Source organism: Culex quinquefasciatus, chromosome 3, assembly GCF_015732765.1.
Source record: "Culex quinquefasciatus strain JHB chromosome 3, VPISU_Cqui_1.0_pri_paternal, whole genome shotgun sequence".
Classification (NCBI taxonomy): domain Eukaryota; kingdom Metazoa; phylum Arthropoda; class Insecta; order Diptera; family Culicidae; genus Culex; species Culex quinquefasciatus.
The window spans coordinates 58,077,459-58,092,433 of NC_051863.1; the positions used below are offsets into that span (position 1 = coordinate 58,077,459).

A 14,975-nucleotide genomic window follows, 5' to 3' on the forward strand; every position below is an offset into this window, starting at 1 on the left:
GAAGATTGCAAGAGGTTTTTTCATCTTTAAGTTGAATTTCATATAAAAGAAGGGAAAATTTTGTTCAAAAAATATTATTGCTAATTATATTGAAAGGAGAAAAATGTAAAGCTAACAAGAGATATGTCCTTCTTTAAACTAAATTTTCAATAAAAATATTAAAATTTCATTAAAAAAAAATTATTATGAATTATTCAAAAAGAAAACAATTTACTATTGGGGAAAAATATAGAGATACCTAATTTTTCGAAAAAAATAATCTATTAAAGTTACATAAAAAAGGTAAATAAACAAAACATTTTCAGCCGTGAAAATGAGAAATACGTATAAAATAAAACAAAAATAAAATCAAGTAATAATTATGCCCAACGTCCATTATGCCAAACGTCCTTGATGGTTTTTGAACGAGTTATGCCAAACGTCCATTATGCCAAATGTCTATTATGCCAAACGTCCCTGATGTCTTGGACCAATTATGCCAAACGTCCTTCTTGAAAACCCGTTATGCCAAATGTCCATTATGCCAAATGGGGTACACCCTTCGTACATGGTGCACTTTGTACTTCGAGAAAGAGTTACTAGACCTTAAAGTCTTGTAGAGTCCATAATAGGCACGACTACCGGTGATGATACGCCTCCGAATTTCTCTGCTGCAATTGTTGTCTAACTTAACCAACGATCCGAGGTACACAAACTTCTCCACGAACGCGTCCCCGTCGATCGTCACGCTCGGTCCTATGCGAGCCCTAAGGGACTCGGTTCCTCCTGCCAGCAGATACTTCGTCTTCGTCACGTTCACCTTCAATCCGCTTCCCGCTTCAATTCGGTGTACCTCCTAGCCACCTCCTCGAACGTTGAAGTTCACCCGCCTCATAACACCTTCAAACCCAAAGTTGAAGCAGAGGTCGGAGATACCGTCGTCTTGGTTTAGTACCTTGCGCGATTCGATCGGGTCGGATATAGCACTCAAAATCTTCACGCTGCACCGTGCCCCGTCCATCATTGATTTCAGTCTAATCAGCTTCCCGGGAAAGCCGTTCTCGTACATGATCTTCCATAGCTCTTCGCGATCAACCAGTTGTACGCAAAAATATTTGGTCCGTCGACGAATTCCCCTCCACGAAACCGGTCAAAGCGAGTAGCCATTCCTGAAATATAAATTACCAAAACACTACAAAATTTGAGACGCTTGGGACACTTTCTCTAGCAATGATAAAACACAAGCGGTTTGTTTTGTGAGATAATCCACAGCAGCTTTATCGCCTCCTCGGAACTTCACACTTGGAATTCAAGCGCTTGCGCGCGCGCTACTTTTCGTCTAACGTCTGAAACACTGTCCTTTTTTCGTTCTCTACCTTCTTTGCGCTCGATACACTTTTTGCAACTCAAATCGTTCACTGTTCATAAAAACTGTCTCACAAATCCTGCGTGTCACTTAACTGAGGAACGACGTCAGGCTGGTCAGTTTCTCGTTCAGTTGCAGTTGAGTTTTGATGAGCTGGGACAGCGTGACCACCATCAGCAGGTCCTTCACGTTCGAGTTGAACATCTTGGCGAACTCCTCGTGCTTCATGTTCGGCACCGAGTGGATCAGATCGAGCAGGGCACGGCCGACAAAGTTGTCCGGCTGCTGCTTCTCCGCCAGGACGTCCTCCACGTAGTTCAGCACCTCACCGAGCAGCGTCTGCAGCTTGCCGGACGCTTCGGAAACCTGGGCCAAATCCAGCATCGGCGAAACCGTGCGTGGCCGGGCCGGGTTCGACTGGACGCCGATGGTTTTGGCGCACAGCGACAGACCGACGACCTCCGGCTCGTAGCTGGTGACCTCGACGTTGATCGGCGTGAACATGCAGCCCGTCTTGCCGCCGGGGACGCCCAGCGAGACGCACACGTACGCCTTGATGCCCATCCGAGCGGCAGTCAGCGACGTGTCCAGCGTCAGATGGATCGGGTTGTTGCACTCGCGCGCGTAGTACTCGTGGATGACCGAGCTGTGGTTGGTCACCTCCTGACCGGTGGCCCACCAGCCTGAAAATAAGGGAAAAAAAGTCTATAAAATCAAATTGTTCCCATTCCACCCCACATTGCCCCCTCTCTCAGTTGTTACTCACCGACAATGTTCTCGGACGGGTTGACCCGCCGGTTCAGGTCGTACAGATCGGACGCGTAGCCCAGTTCGGCCTCGACCTGGTCGGCATGTTCCTTGTGCGGCACGCAGAAACAGTTGGTCACCTCGACGATGCCCTTCTCCACGGAACCTGCAAAGAATAGAGTAAATCGAGCGTCATCAAAATTTGTTTCCCCACAAGACGTCAGGAGGAAAAGCAAGGTTATGTTCGCCACCGAGATTCAATCCCGAAAGTAGACTTACCCAGCAATGTTCCGATGACGCGCTCGGAGTCGGCGTTACGGCGCTCGTACGCGTCCACGATCTGGAACAGCACGACCGGGTGGACGCGGACCGTCAGGTTTAGGGGCAAATTTATCGTGGACATTGTCGTGGCTGTGGGCGATTTTCAACACACTCCGGGCTGGGAAAGACAGAAAAACTCTGCTGAGGAGAGACTTGACAGGTGACGTTTGCGAATGTTTGGCCAGGGTTGAAATCGGGACACGCGCACGCGAATTTGATGTTCGAAAATTACAGAATCCAGCAGGGGCACGCCGAAAAATAATTTGCGAAGCTTCATCTAAAATTAAATTTGGCCAAAACGTAATTAACTCAAAATTATTGTGGATTTAGCTGGTAGCTGGATTTTCTGGCATCTTGTTACAGTCATTGGAAAAGGTCGTGGATAGCCCGAATAAAATTATATGATGATTTGTATTGTCAAAACCATGAAGTTACAATAGATATTATAATATTTATGGTAAGTTTATGGTTGATTTTTTCGAACTTCATTGGAATGATGATAAAGCTACCGTAGATTTCATGGTTACATCACATTTCATGGTTTTGTTATCGGAAATGTTATAAATTGAAACAATAAAACTACCGTAAAATTCATGAATACAGTGATTATTATGGTTTTGTTATTGGAAATCTCAGAATGCATTTTTTTCAATTTTCTGTTATAACAAGTTTCACTGTAATGTTATAGTTGCGTAGTGTTTTTTTTTACGAACTTTTTCTGAATATTGCGAATCATGTAATAAAACTATTAAAACCGAGTTATATTTTGAATACAAAACTTCAAAAACCATTTTGACAAGCTCAAATCAAATCAAATTATTAAAAAACTTAAGCATTAAAACATTGAAATACTTGAATTTTTGCATATTAAACTGTTTGTACACAAAAAAATATTAAAATATTAAAAAATTTAAATATTAAAATATTAAAATATTAAAATATTAAAATATTAAAATATTAAAATATTAAAATATTAAAATATTAAAATATTAAAATATTAAAATATTAAAATATTAAAATATTAAAATATTAAAATATTAAAATATTAAAATATTAAAATATTAAAATATTAAAATATTAAAATATTAAAATATTAAAATATTAAAATATTAAAATATTAAAATATTAAAATACTAAAATATTAAAATATTAAAATATTAAAATATTAAAATATTAAAATATTAAAATATTAAAATATTAAAATATTAAAATATTAAAATATTAAAATATTAAAATATTAAAATATTAAAATATTAAAATATTAAAATATTAAAATATTAAAATATTAAAATATTAAAATATTAAAATATTAAAATATTAAAATATTAAAATATTAAAATATTAAAATATTAAAATATTAAAATATTAAAATATTAAAATATTAAAATATTAAAATATTGAAATATTAAAATATTAAAATATTAAAATATTAAAATATTAAAATATTACAATATTACAATATTACAATATTACAATATTACAATATTACAATATTACAATATTACAATATTACAATATTACAATATTACAATATTACAATATTACAATATTAAAATATTAAAAAAAAGTGGAATACAAAATTTAAAAAATAAAAAAATCAAATTTAATGTTTAAAATATTAAAATATTATATAATTTTATAATGTTAAAATATTCAACTCATTCAATATTTATTTTTAGGTCAGAACATTTATAAAATAGTTGTGGTTTATGTGAATAAAAATAATAATATCATTTAAACCATTATTTTCTTCTGCCTGTATTTCTCTAGGATAAAACTTGATTTGATCATTGATTTTTCCTAATGAAAGTAATTTTTGATCCTTCACTTTTCTAGAAAATACCTCAAATTTAGGTATTTATGCCTAGAAATTAGGAATAATCGTGGTCCGCCATCTTGGATTATGTCTAAATATTAGTAATTTTGAATCCCTCACTTTCACAGAAAATTCCCTAGGTTTGTATGTCTTGAATTTAGTAATAAATACTTATGGTCCGCCATCTTGGATTATAGCTTAATATCAGTAATTTAGGCATTTTTACCTAGAAATTAGGAATAGTCGTGGTCCACCATCTTGGATTATTCCTCAATTTAAGTAATTTTAGATCCCTCACTTTTCCAGAAAATACCTAAAATTTAGGTATTTTGGTTCTTCAATAATACGTAAAATTTAGGAATTCCCGTACAAAAACGCGATTAGGGGGAGGATTTATATTACGTAACACAAAATTTGGGATTTTCGACCACCCTACCCCCCTGTAACGTGTAATTTTGCGTTACGTAACATTATTTTTCATCACCAAGACCCCCCCCCCACCCCCTTCCCCAATTTTCAAAACAGACGCTGACAACCCCCGCCCCGAACTGCGTTACGGAATAAAAGAACGCTCCCTTAGTAATTTTATTACTAATATAATAGCCAATTAGTAAAAAAAAATACCTTGTTGCAGTCAGGTTCGATATACCTAAAAATTAGTCATTTATACCTAATTTCCGTTTTGCGTGCATGATTGACCGAGCTGTCAAACTTTTCCTCTTGCGCGTGTTCAATCATGCTTCGTGTTGGCTGCAGTTCGGTATCGGAATTTTCCGCATCAAATCGCGTGTGTCCGTGTTTTTGTCACATCCGGCGCTGTCTCAAGAAGGTGAACGAGTTCTGGGTGTTGGATGGACAAATCCTAACCGAATCGGATCGAATGTTGGTAAGTATTTGGAAGTTGGTGAAATGGAGGGCGGAATCCTACCGCACAGTAGCAACAGTAATTTTCCATGGCCTGCTTCAGCCGCTCATTATTTTGTTGTTGTTGTTGTTTTCTTCTACAGAACAAGGATAACCAGGCTCAGCGCCTGTTGCCGTCGAGGGTTCGTTCCGGATGGTGATCACCAACACGAAACGCAGCTCGTTTTCTTCAAGGACCATTGAAAAGCGTGGACGTGCTGGGATCGAGTGGCGGGGAGGCCATCCCTGCAAAAGTCTTCTCGTTCTCGTAAAGTGAGTTTCATAAGGTTTTAATTTTCTAGCGTTTTCCATGAAAAAGACCAATGCGCTAAATATTAACATTAAGTGTATATCAGCATCATAAGTGACAAGTATTAGGTCTATTCTCGTACCGTAGAATTCTGCAACCAAAAGTTACTTCTCTCTCAGGCAAAACTTTTGCAAAGAGAGAGGCAGAAGTTGAAGCAAAATTGTTCCACTACTTTTCTGCAGGTAGTTTCTTCTCTCTTCTGCTGGTTAGCATCTTATGTAAATGTCGCGTTCTCTTGCTCTCTTGCAGAACTGCTGCAAACGAGATAGTTGCAGAAAAGTACGAGAATGCGCTGCAAAAAGTGACTTTGAAATAAAAGGCAGAATTCAATCCCATTTTAATCAATTTCTTTTTACTAGTACCGAATCTGGCCTCGTGACTGTCGAGAACCTGAAGCATGATTAAAGTGCCACCTGCGACATGTATTAAATCTTCCGGAAGCAGCACGTTGAGGCTGCTAGGCGGACTTTTTGAGGCAAAAATCGTAGGTAAGTTATGTGTTAAGAAAAAAAGTTTAATTTGTGTTTAATTAAGTTTTTTTTTAACTTTTAGCATCAAACAAACCAGTAGATCAGGGTGGCCACCTCGGGAAAAAACCGGGAAAACCGGGAAAAAACCGGGATTTTTATCCACCGGGAGAAAACCGGGAAAAACTCGGGAATTTGACTGACAAACCGGGAAAATATTTTAAGTTTAGTTAAAATTTGACAAAAGCCTCTTTAAATTATTCAATATGTTCTTTTCTCAATTAGAATATTATTCCTGTTATTCTAAATGAAGAATTCGCAAAAACTATGTTTGAATTTCTGTAATAGACTCATGCTTCTTGGTTATGGATGTTTCTTTTTCTGTTGTATCCTATTATATTTTCACATGGCGATTTTTTTTTTAATAAGGCCGATGCAAATATTTAAAAAAGTTTTTGTCCCTCGGCCCTGGCCGAGGTCAAGGGGGGGGCAAAAAAAAAATATAAAAATTTAAATAACAAGCCATAGTCTTCACATTTAAATGAAAAACGTGTTTTAAAATGCATTTTACACTAGTTCAGTTGTTTTGCAATCATTAGTTTTCAAAAAATCTAAGATCTGACAAAAACAAAAATTTTATCGGAAAACAAGATTTTGCATTGAAAATTTTCAAAAAATCTTAAGATTTTTTAATAAACCCAAACATGCTAAAAATGATTTTAAACGCAGGAGAATGTATTTTAATTTGATTTCAGCTTGTTGCACTTGAATTTTCATTGAAATTTTGAAGTTTATTGTAAAAATATTTTTTTGCCCCCTGATTTTTCGGGCCAATTTTGAAGGGGGGGGGGTGACAAAAACTTTTAAAAATATTTGTACCAGCCTAAAGCAAAATGTTTCCTCTACCAGCGATTCTCAACCTGGGGTACATGTACCCCTGGGGGTACCACGAGCGGTCTCAGGGGGTCCGGAGGACAAACCCCGCAATGGCGGACATTTGTCCCATACAAAATATTTGAGAGAAAAAAAAAAAACAAATTACTTTGAAGCAAAAATTAACAACCATGCTTAAGGTGCAATGAATTACGTGCGAATTGTTTTTGACCAATCAGAAAATGTTTTAAAAATATTTGAATGATAAATATATAATTTGCATTCGTTTAGAAATTTTATGAATTTGAAGTAAAGTGCACCGTTTTTTTTTGTTTTTTTTTTTCTGCAAATATTTGTTTCTAATTTGTATATTGTGCCAACTACCATTTACTACCATGTTGGTAAAAATAATCTTATGTTTCATGATTTGGATACTTTCAATTTGACCTTTCTTTGCTAAAATATTAGTTTTGCATAAAATAAAAATTAGGATTTTTTGTAAGTGGATATTATGGATCTCATGGTACGAAAACAACATAACAGTAAATATCTCTCTAAATTTAAAGATCAAGACATTTCCTTCAAATTGTCACACAAATTACACTATTTTAAAATATTTTTCTTGGCCTGTATCTTAGCAACAAAAGAATGGATCAAAAATGTTCAAAAAAGAAAGCAGAAAAGAATTTTATAAAATAATTTTTCAACTGAAAATAGCTACAACTTCAAAAAAATACTATTGACAAATTTAAATTTACATAAAAATAAAATTTAAAAAAATATGGGGGATGTTTGTAGAAATGAAAAAGACAACGAAAATTTAATTTACAAAAAGAATTTCTCCAAATTTAAATGCATTTTCAGTAGATAGTTTTAAAGAAAAACAGGGTACAACATTTTATTTTGAAGCTTTATTAGGAAAACTGATTTGAAGAAATGTACATGGACGTTGTGTGGCCTATCCAGTACATGTTTTTAAACAACTCTAGAAACAAGATTTACGACATTTTTAATACTTCAAAATTCTTTCTTTCTTCGTGAATTGGAATGTAAAAAAATCTCATGCAAACGAAAAATATCATGTATGAACGCTAGGGGGTACCAGCAGCTTAAGTAACACGAAAAAGGGTACCTAGCCTAGAAAAGGTTGAGAACCGTTGAATTATAATATATTTCAACTTAGAAATAATAATATCATGGAGTTTCTGTTTGTAAATATTATTTTATTTGATAATATTTGAGATTCTCAGCCAGACAAATTATTAAGGACAACTTGCAATGAATTTTTGTTTGCAAAGTTTTTTTAAATGTCGTTTGAAATTTATGTAAAATTTTCAGATATTTTAAAAATACAATATATTTAGAATTCTGCTACAAAAAAGTCACTTGAAATACAGGCAATCACTTTTAGGTGGATACTAAATCAACACAAAAATTGAGATCATGTTGAAAATAAGGCCGATGCTAATAATTTTCAAAGTTTTTGTCCCTCGGCTCTGGCCGGGGTCAAGTGGGGGAACAATCCATAGTCTCAACATTTGAATGCAAATAGTGTTCAAATACATTTTACACTAGTTTATTTGTTTTGTCTTCAAAAAATGTAAGATTTGACGGTAACAAAAAAAAACTAAAGGTGTAAAATTTAAAAAAAATAAAAGATTATTAAATAAACCCAAACATGCTTAAAAATGATTCCAAACGCAAGGGAATGCATTTTATATTGATTTCAGCTGGTTGCACTTAAATTTCAATTGAAATTTTGATGTTTTTTGAAAAATATTTTTTGCCCCCTGATTTTTCGGAAATGTTGATAACAATTTATTTTTGCAATTCTTTTCTTTAAAATTAATAAATTGTAGTAACAATTAATCTCATTCTAAAATATAAAACGATTTTTTTATTTTGAGGTTATACAATTTACATGTATGATGATGAAAAATCCCAATCATTATGGAAATTAGATGTTTGGATTTGAAACAGATAAAAACGGCTTCGTTTACAACTTACTTAATTTTTACTCAAGATTTGAAAGCTTTCTTGAGGAATTCAAACATTGAACCAAATGTATGCGTTCAAAAAGTATGTTGGTACTAACGTTAGCCTAAAAAAACATTGTAGGGGAAATCTACCCTTTCCAATCAAACACCTATCTTCGTCATATGGAGAGTTTGATGCTCGATTAAAGCTCCAAAAATACTATTTGGGCTATAAACTTACCAGCAACAGCACCGCCTCGAGTAAGCACGCAAATGTATGCCACTTACTGGCCAAAAAGATCACATTTAATGCACTTTTGATCATAATTTGTATTTTGCGAGACCACTTCTCATCATTTTGTTGGCACACACAGTGACACACACGAGAATCCTCAAACGCTTAATGAATATCGCCAAAATTAACTTTTCGCTTTCGCTTACTTTTTCACGGCGCTTAAGATATGAAATTGCTTCCAACTACCGGCAACATGTTCTTTTGACCGTTACTTAGTCACTCACTTGAAGAATAATCCCGAAAAATGTAATAAATTAGCAAGCGCCATCAAAAAAACAAACGCGCCAAGTCGTTTGACGTTTCAATTTTCACTTTGCATTCAAATCGAAGGCTGAAGAAAACCGAGCGAGAGACGAAGGCAAAAAAGAACAAAGGCTGGCCGTCAACACCACCAGCAGCACAGCCAGCGATGCCAGGAAACTTTCCCTATAAATGCCACTTTTCGTGAGTGTTCGTTTGAACTGTCAGCGCAAATGGCAACACTCGACAGAGTGTTGGAAGAAAAAAGAACTAAGCCGATATTAGAAAAATGGGCGTGGCCCAATGCATTCGCCTCGATTAGAATACCCTTGGGATTTTTTTTTGTTAAATGCTTGGTAAAGAAATAGAATAACTTTTAGTGAAAGTGAAAATAAACAGAAATGTTCACAAAAACTTGCTCTACTCGTTGGTGTACTTGGTTTTAGTAAAATTCAAGGGAGACTCTAGATTATCCAGCATCATTCAAACACGACCGCTTATTAGGATTAAAATGGGTAGATTTCCCCTAGTTTGGTTTAAAAACATTTCGGAAAATTCCTTCTGGGCTCGGGAGAAAACCGGGAAAAAACCGGGAAATTGAAAATCGAAATCTGGTGGCCACCCTGCAGTAGATCAATCCGGAAACCGGAGAAGGGACCGTTGGTTAGTACAGACGCACCATTCGCTCGGAGAGAACCAAGATCCGGACCGGCTTCAGCTGATCGAGAGCTTGAAATTAAATCGCGAAAGAAAACGTCAAGAAGAGCTCATCGTTTTTGTGAAAACAATCAAAAGAAGAAATCAATCTGCATAAATATTTGATTATTTAAAATACTAAAATAACCATAAAAATACATTAAAACGAACTGTAGTTATTATTTATTTCATCGTCCGAATATAGTTTTGCCCAGTAGCATTTAGTGGGGAACAAACCATAAAGAACTATTATTTTACTATGCAATTTATTGTAATGCTTATTTATTCCATTGTCCGATTATGGTTTTTACAGTAATATTTAGTGGGGAAAAAACCACGAAGAACTATAATTTTACTGTGCAATCCATTGTAATGCTTGCTGTATTAATTATAAATGTATGATGTTTTCTATGGTCAGGGTAATTTTTTGGACGGAAAAGGCATCAATGAAAATACGGTAGAATGTATAGTATTTGGTTTTTTTTTGTATGGGGAAAAGTCGAAATTTTTATGGTGACTGTGCCTAACAATACCCCTTTTTTATAGTAAATTCCCAGAATAGGATATATTCTATGGTGAAAAAACATAAAGGCTACTGTAGAATCATGGTAAAAATAACCATAGAATTTATCGTGTGATAACCATAAAATCTACTGTTGGTTTATAGTAAATCTTTATGCGGGTAGGTACATAGTCTGTGTAAATATAGTAATAACACATTTTTTTCTAGTGATTTGTGAGACATTTCTATACAAGGAACTGACTTGCCTTTATTTTGCATATGGGACAGCACCAAAGTGATTTTTATTTTGGAATGTTTACATACATACATTTTTTATTAAATAGGGTTACAGTAGATGTTCAAACAAGACAACTACTGGATTTATCTCAAAATCGACAAAAATACATATGGGACGGACTTGCTTTGAGCGGCAGTTTAGTACCCAATTTTTATGATCGATAACAATACTCTCTACTTTTGGCGAACAGTAAATTGGTTCCACTCTGACAGTTCAAAATTGAGGCCGTTTTGCGAACCACTTTTCAACACCCAGGTTTTCAGCATTGAATACAAGAACTCTTATAATTTTAGAAAATATATTGCAGATTGACCTCAAGATTGATTCGTTTCATGTGTTCTTATGACACATTCTGCCGTGACGTTACAACGGTTTGACGTTTCTTTTTTTTGCTGCAACTCGGAAATTTCAGAGAAAACACTAATATTTTAACAGATTCTGAAAGAACGTTAAATTTGCCATAAGAATCAACATTGGGCTAAGGATTTATCGCTTCAGTTGCTGTTCTACGAGCGAATATGTAGCGTTACGTTACAACGGTGTGTTCCTTCATTTTTTTTTATAAAAGGCTGTGACTCTGCTCTGAAAATCAACATTAATCTAAGCCCGGTCTCACGCTTATCCCGCATAGTCAACAACCATACAGTCACCATTTGTCGAATGATTTTTCCTAAATGATCTTAATAATACACCAAATAGGGTGCAACCGTACATTTTCCATTCCCCAAACAATCCTACAATTTATCAAATAGGTCGTTAGGTAATGTTACAATACATTTTTACAAGGGATTTTTTTCGTGGATCATAGTCATACCCTACCCCAAACTGTTCAATTCTTATTTTATGTGAACCGTACCACAAATTAATAAAATATGATTTTAAATGGTGAACTGCTTTACCGACACTTACCGACACCATTTGAAAAGGGAGGAGCCAAAAAATAAACTTTACAAATTTTCTGGGAACTATGGATTTAACGGGAATGGTAAGTATATGATTATTAATGGTGAACGTTTTTTTTTGTAATGTCCGGGATTTGTTACCGCTTGATGATGATGTCTCCTGTTGATTCTTCCGTGGTGCTGCCGCCTTATCTTATTGAGCTATCTCAGTTACATTACGTTTGGCGGTTTAAAATGCATTTTATTAGGAAATGTGGCCTCAAAATTTATCATAAATATATCGTAACATGTATGGTAGAACCATACAAATAAATTATAGACCAATCACATGGCGAACAGTTATCGTTCTGATAATGGTCAATCAATTGATTAAATTATTTGGACTTATAAAAATTATCACGAAAATAAATTAGCTTTACATACAAACTATATGGCAAACAGGTATATCGTTCCATGAATTGTTGAACAATGGTTTGAATTGTTGGGACTTAGGAAAATTTTCGCTGAATTCAGGTATATCGTTCCATGAATTGTTGAACAATGGTTTGAATTGTTGGGACTTAGGAAAATTTTCGCTGAATTCAGGTATATCGTTCCATGAATTGTTGAACAATGGTTTGAATTGTTGGGACTTAGGAAACCCGCATAAAGATTTACTATAAACCAACAGTAGATTTTATGGTTATCACACGATAAATTCTATGGTTATTTTTACCATGATTCTACAGTAGCCATTATGTTTTTTCACCATAGAATATATCTTATTTTGGGAAATTACTATAAAAAAGGGGTATTGTTAGGCACAGTCACCATAAAAATTTCGACTTTTCCCCATACAAAAAAAAACCAAAAACTATATACTCTACCGTATTTTCATTGATGCCTTTTCCGTCCAAAAAATTACCCTGACCATAGAAAACATCATACATTTATAATAAAAACAGTAACCATTACAATGGTTTGCACAGTAGATTCACAGTTCTTCATGGATTTTTCCATACTAAATAGTACGGTTTAAACTATATTCGTACATTGAAATAAATAATAACTACAGTATGATTCATTGTATTTTCATTGTATTTATTTTTTCTCTCCACTAAATTGTACTGTAAAACATATATTTATACATTGAAATTAATGGTCAATATGGTAAGTTTTATTGTATTTTTATAGTTTTTTCGTAGATTTAAAAAATAGTACTTTTTCCGCGTCTTTTAATATTCTGCTTCAATCCGAACTTTCTGACGTTGTTCGAAATGTTTGTAGCCGGTGCCGGAACTACTGCTTCGTATTTGGGATGAACTCTCGCGTATTTATGAAGCACAATCCTCAGTGGAATAGGCCCCTGTAAAAGAGAACACACTAAATTAGACATAGGAATATTATGTTTGTTTCGGTATAAATGCTATTAAATTAGCTGTTACTAGAATTCTAAAATTCTAAAATTCTAAAATTCTAAAATTCTAAAATTCTAAAATTCTAAAATTCTAAAATTCTAAAATTCTAAAATTTAAAATTCTAAAATTCTAAAATTCTAAAATTCTAAAATTCTAAAATTCTAAAATTCTAAAATTTAAAATTCTAAAATTCTAAAATTCTAAAATTCTAAAATTTAAAATTTAAAATTCTAAAATTCTAAAATTCTAAAATTTAAATTTAAAATTCTAAAATTCTAAAATTCTAAAATTCTAAAATTCTAAAATTCTAAAATTCTAAAATTTAAAATTCTAAATTCTAAAATTCTAAATTTAAAATTTAAAATTCTAAAATTTAAAATTCTAAATTCTAAAATTCTAAAATTCTAAAATTCTAAAATTCTAAAATTCTAAAATTTAAAATTCTAAAATTTAAAATTCTAAAATCTAAAATTTAAAATTCTAAAATTTAAAATTCTAAAATTCTAAAATTTAAAATTCTAAAATTTAAAATTTAAAATTCTAAAATTCTAAAATTTAAAATTCTAAAATTTAAAATTTAAAATTTAAAATTCTAAAATTTAAAATTCTAAATTTAAAATTCTAAAATTCTAAAATTCTAAAATTCTAAAATTCTAAAATTCTAAAATTCTAAAATTTAAAATTCTAAAATTCTAAAATTCTCAAATTCTCAAATTTTAAATTCTAAAATTCTAAAATTCTAGCATTCTAATATTCTAAAATTTTAAAACTTTAAAAATTCTAAAATTACTTAATTCATAATAACTCAATTTCCTAATTGCTTTATTTTTTAATTTCTCAATATCCTAATTTCCTAATTTTCTAATTTTCTTATTTTCTTATTTTCTAATTTTCTGATTTTCTAATTTTCTTATTTTCTAATTTTCTAATTTTCTAATTTTCTAATTTTCTAATTTTCTAATTTTCTAATTTTCTAATTTTCTAATTTTCTAATTTTCTAATTTTCTAATTTTCTAATTTTCTAATTTTCTAATTTTCTAATTTTCTAATTTTCTAATTTTCTAATTTTCTAATTTTCTAATTTTCTAATTTTCTAATTTTCTAATTTTCTAACTTTTCTAATTTTCTAATTTTCTAATTTTCTAATTTTCTAATTTTCTAATTTTCTAATTTTCTAATTTTCTAATTTTCTATTTTTCTATTTTTCAAATTTTCTATTTTTCTATTTTTCAAATTTTAAAATTTTAAAATTTTCAAATTTTCAAATTTTTGAATTTTCTAATTTTCGAATTTTTGAATTTTCGAATTTTCGAATTTTCGAATTTTCGAATTTTCGAATTTTCGAATTTTCGAATTTTCGAATTTTCTAATTTTCTAATTTTCTAATTTTCTAATTTTCTAATTTTCTTATTTTCAAATTTTCTAAATTTCTTATTTTCCAATTTTCTGATTTTCTAATTTTCTTATTTTCTAATTTTCTAATTATCTAATTTTCTAATTTTCTAATTTTCTAATTTTCTAATTTTCTAATTTTCTAATTTTCTAATTTTCTAATTTTCTAATTTTCTAATTTTCTAATTTTCTAATTTTCTAATTTTCTAATTTTCTAATTTTCTAATTTTCTAATTTTCTAATTTTCTAATTTTCTAATTTTCTAATTTTCTAATTTTCTAATTTCCTAATTTTCTAATTTTCTAATTTTCTAATTTCTTAATTTCCTAATTGCCTGAATTCCTAATTTCCTAACTTCCTAATTTCCTAATTTTCTAATTTTGTTATTTGTTAATTTCTAAATTTCTAAATTTCCTCATTTCCTAATATCCTTATTTCCTAATTTCCAAATTTCCGAATTTCCTAATTTCCTAATTTTGTAATTTCTTAATTGTT

At 31.9% G+C, this 14,975-nt stretch overlaps 1 protein-coding gene and 1 long non-coding RNA gene across 3 annotated transcripts; one reads left to right on the forward strand and one right to left on the reverse strand.

Moving 5' to 3' along the window:
- Nucleotides 1–1,227: 1,227 nt before the first annotated feature.
- Nucleotides 1,228–2,563, reverse strand: LOC6046664 (eukaryotic translation initiation factor 3 subunit F). Its single transcript, XM_001863797.2, has 3 exons — nt 2,372–2,563; nt 2,112–2,258; nt 1,228–2,028 (listed from the first exon to the last, which is right to left on the reverse strand). Exons 1-3 carry the CDS (start codon nt 2,493–2,495, stop codon nt 1,436–1,438), a joined length of 864 nt encoding a protein of 287 aa, XP_001863832.1. The 5' UTR covers nt 2,496–2,563; the 3' UTR covers nt 1,228–1,435.
- Nucleotides 2,564–4,934: 2,371 nt separating this feature from the next.
- LOC119769494 lies at nt 4,935–6,088 on the forward strand. 2 transcript variants are annotated; one of them, XR_005278388.1, is made up of 4 exons: nt 4,935–5,115; nt 5,237–5,405; nt 5,802–5,930; nt 5,995–6,088. It is a non-coding gene; the product is annotated as an uncharacterized LOC119769494 (long non-coding RNA). The 2 variants fall into 2 exon arrangements; XR_005278389.1 differs by having other exon boundaries at nt 5,977–6,080.
- Nucleotides 6,089–14,975: the final 8,887 nt, after the last annotated feature.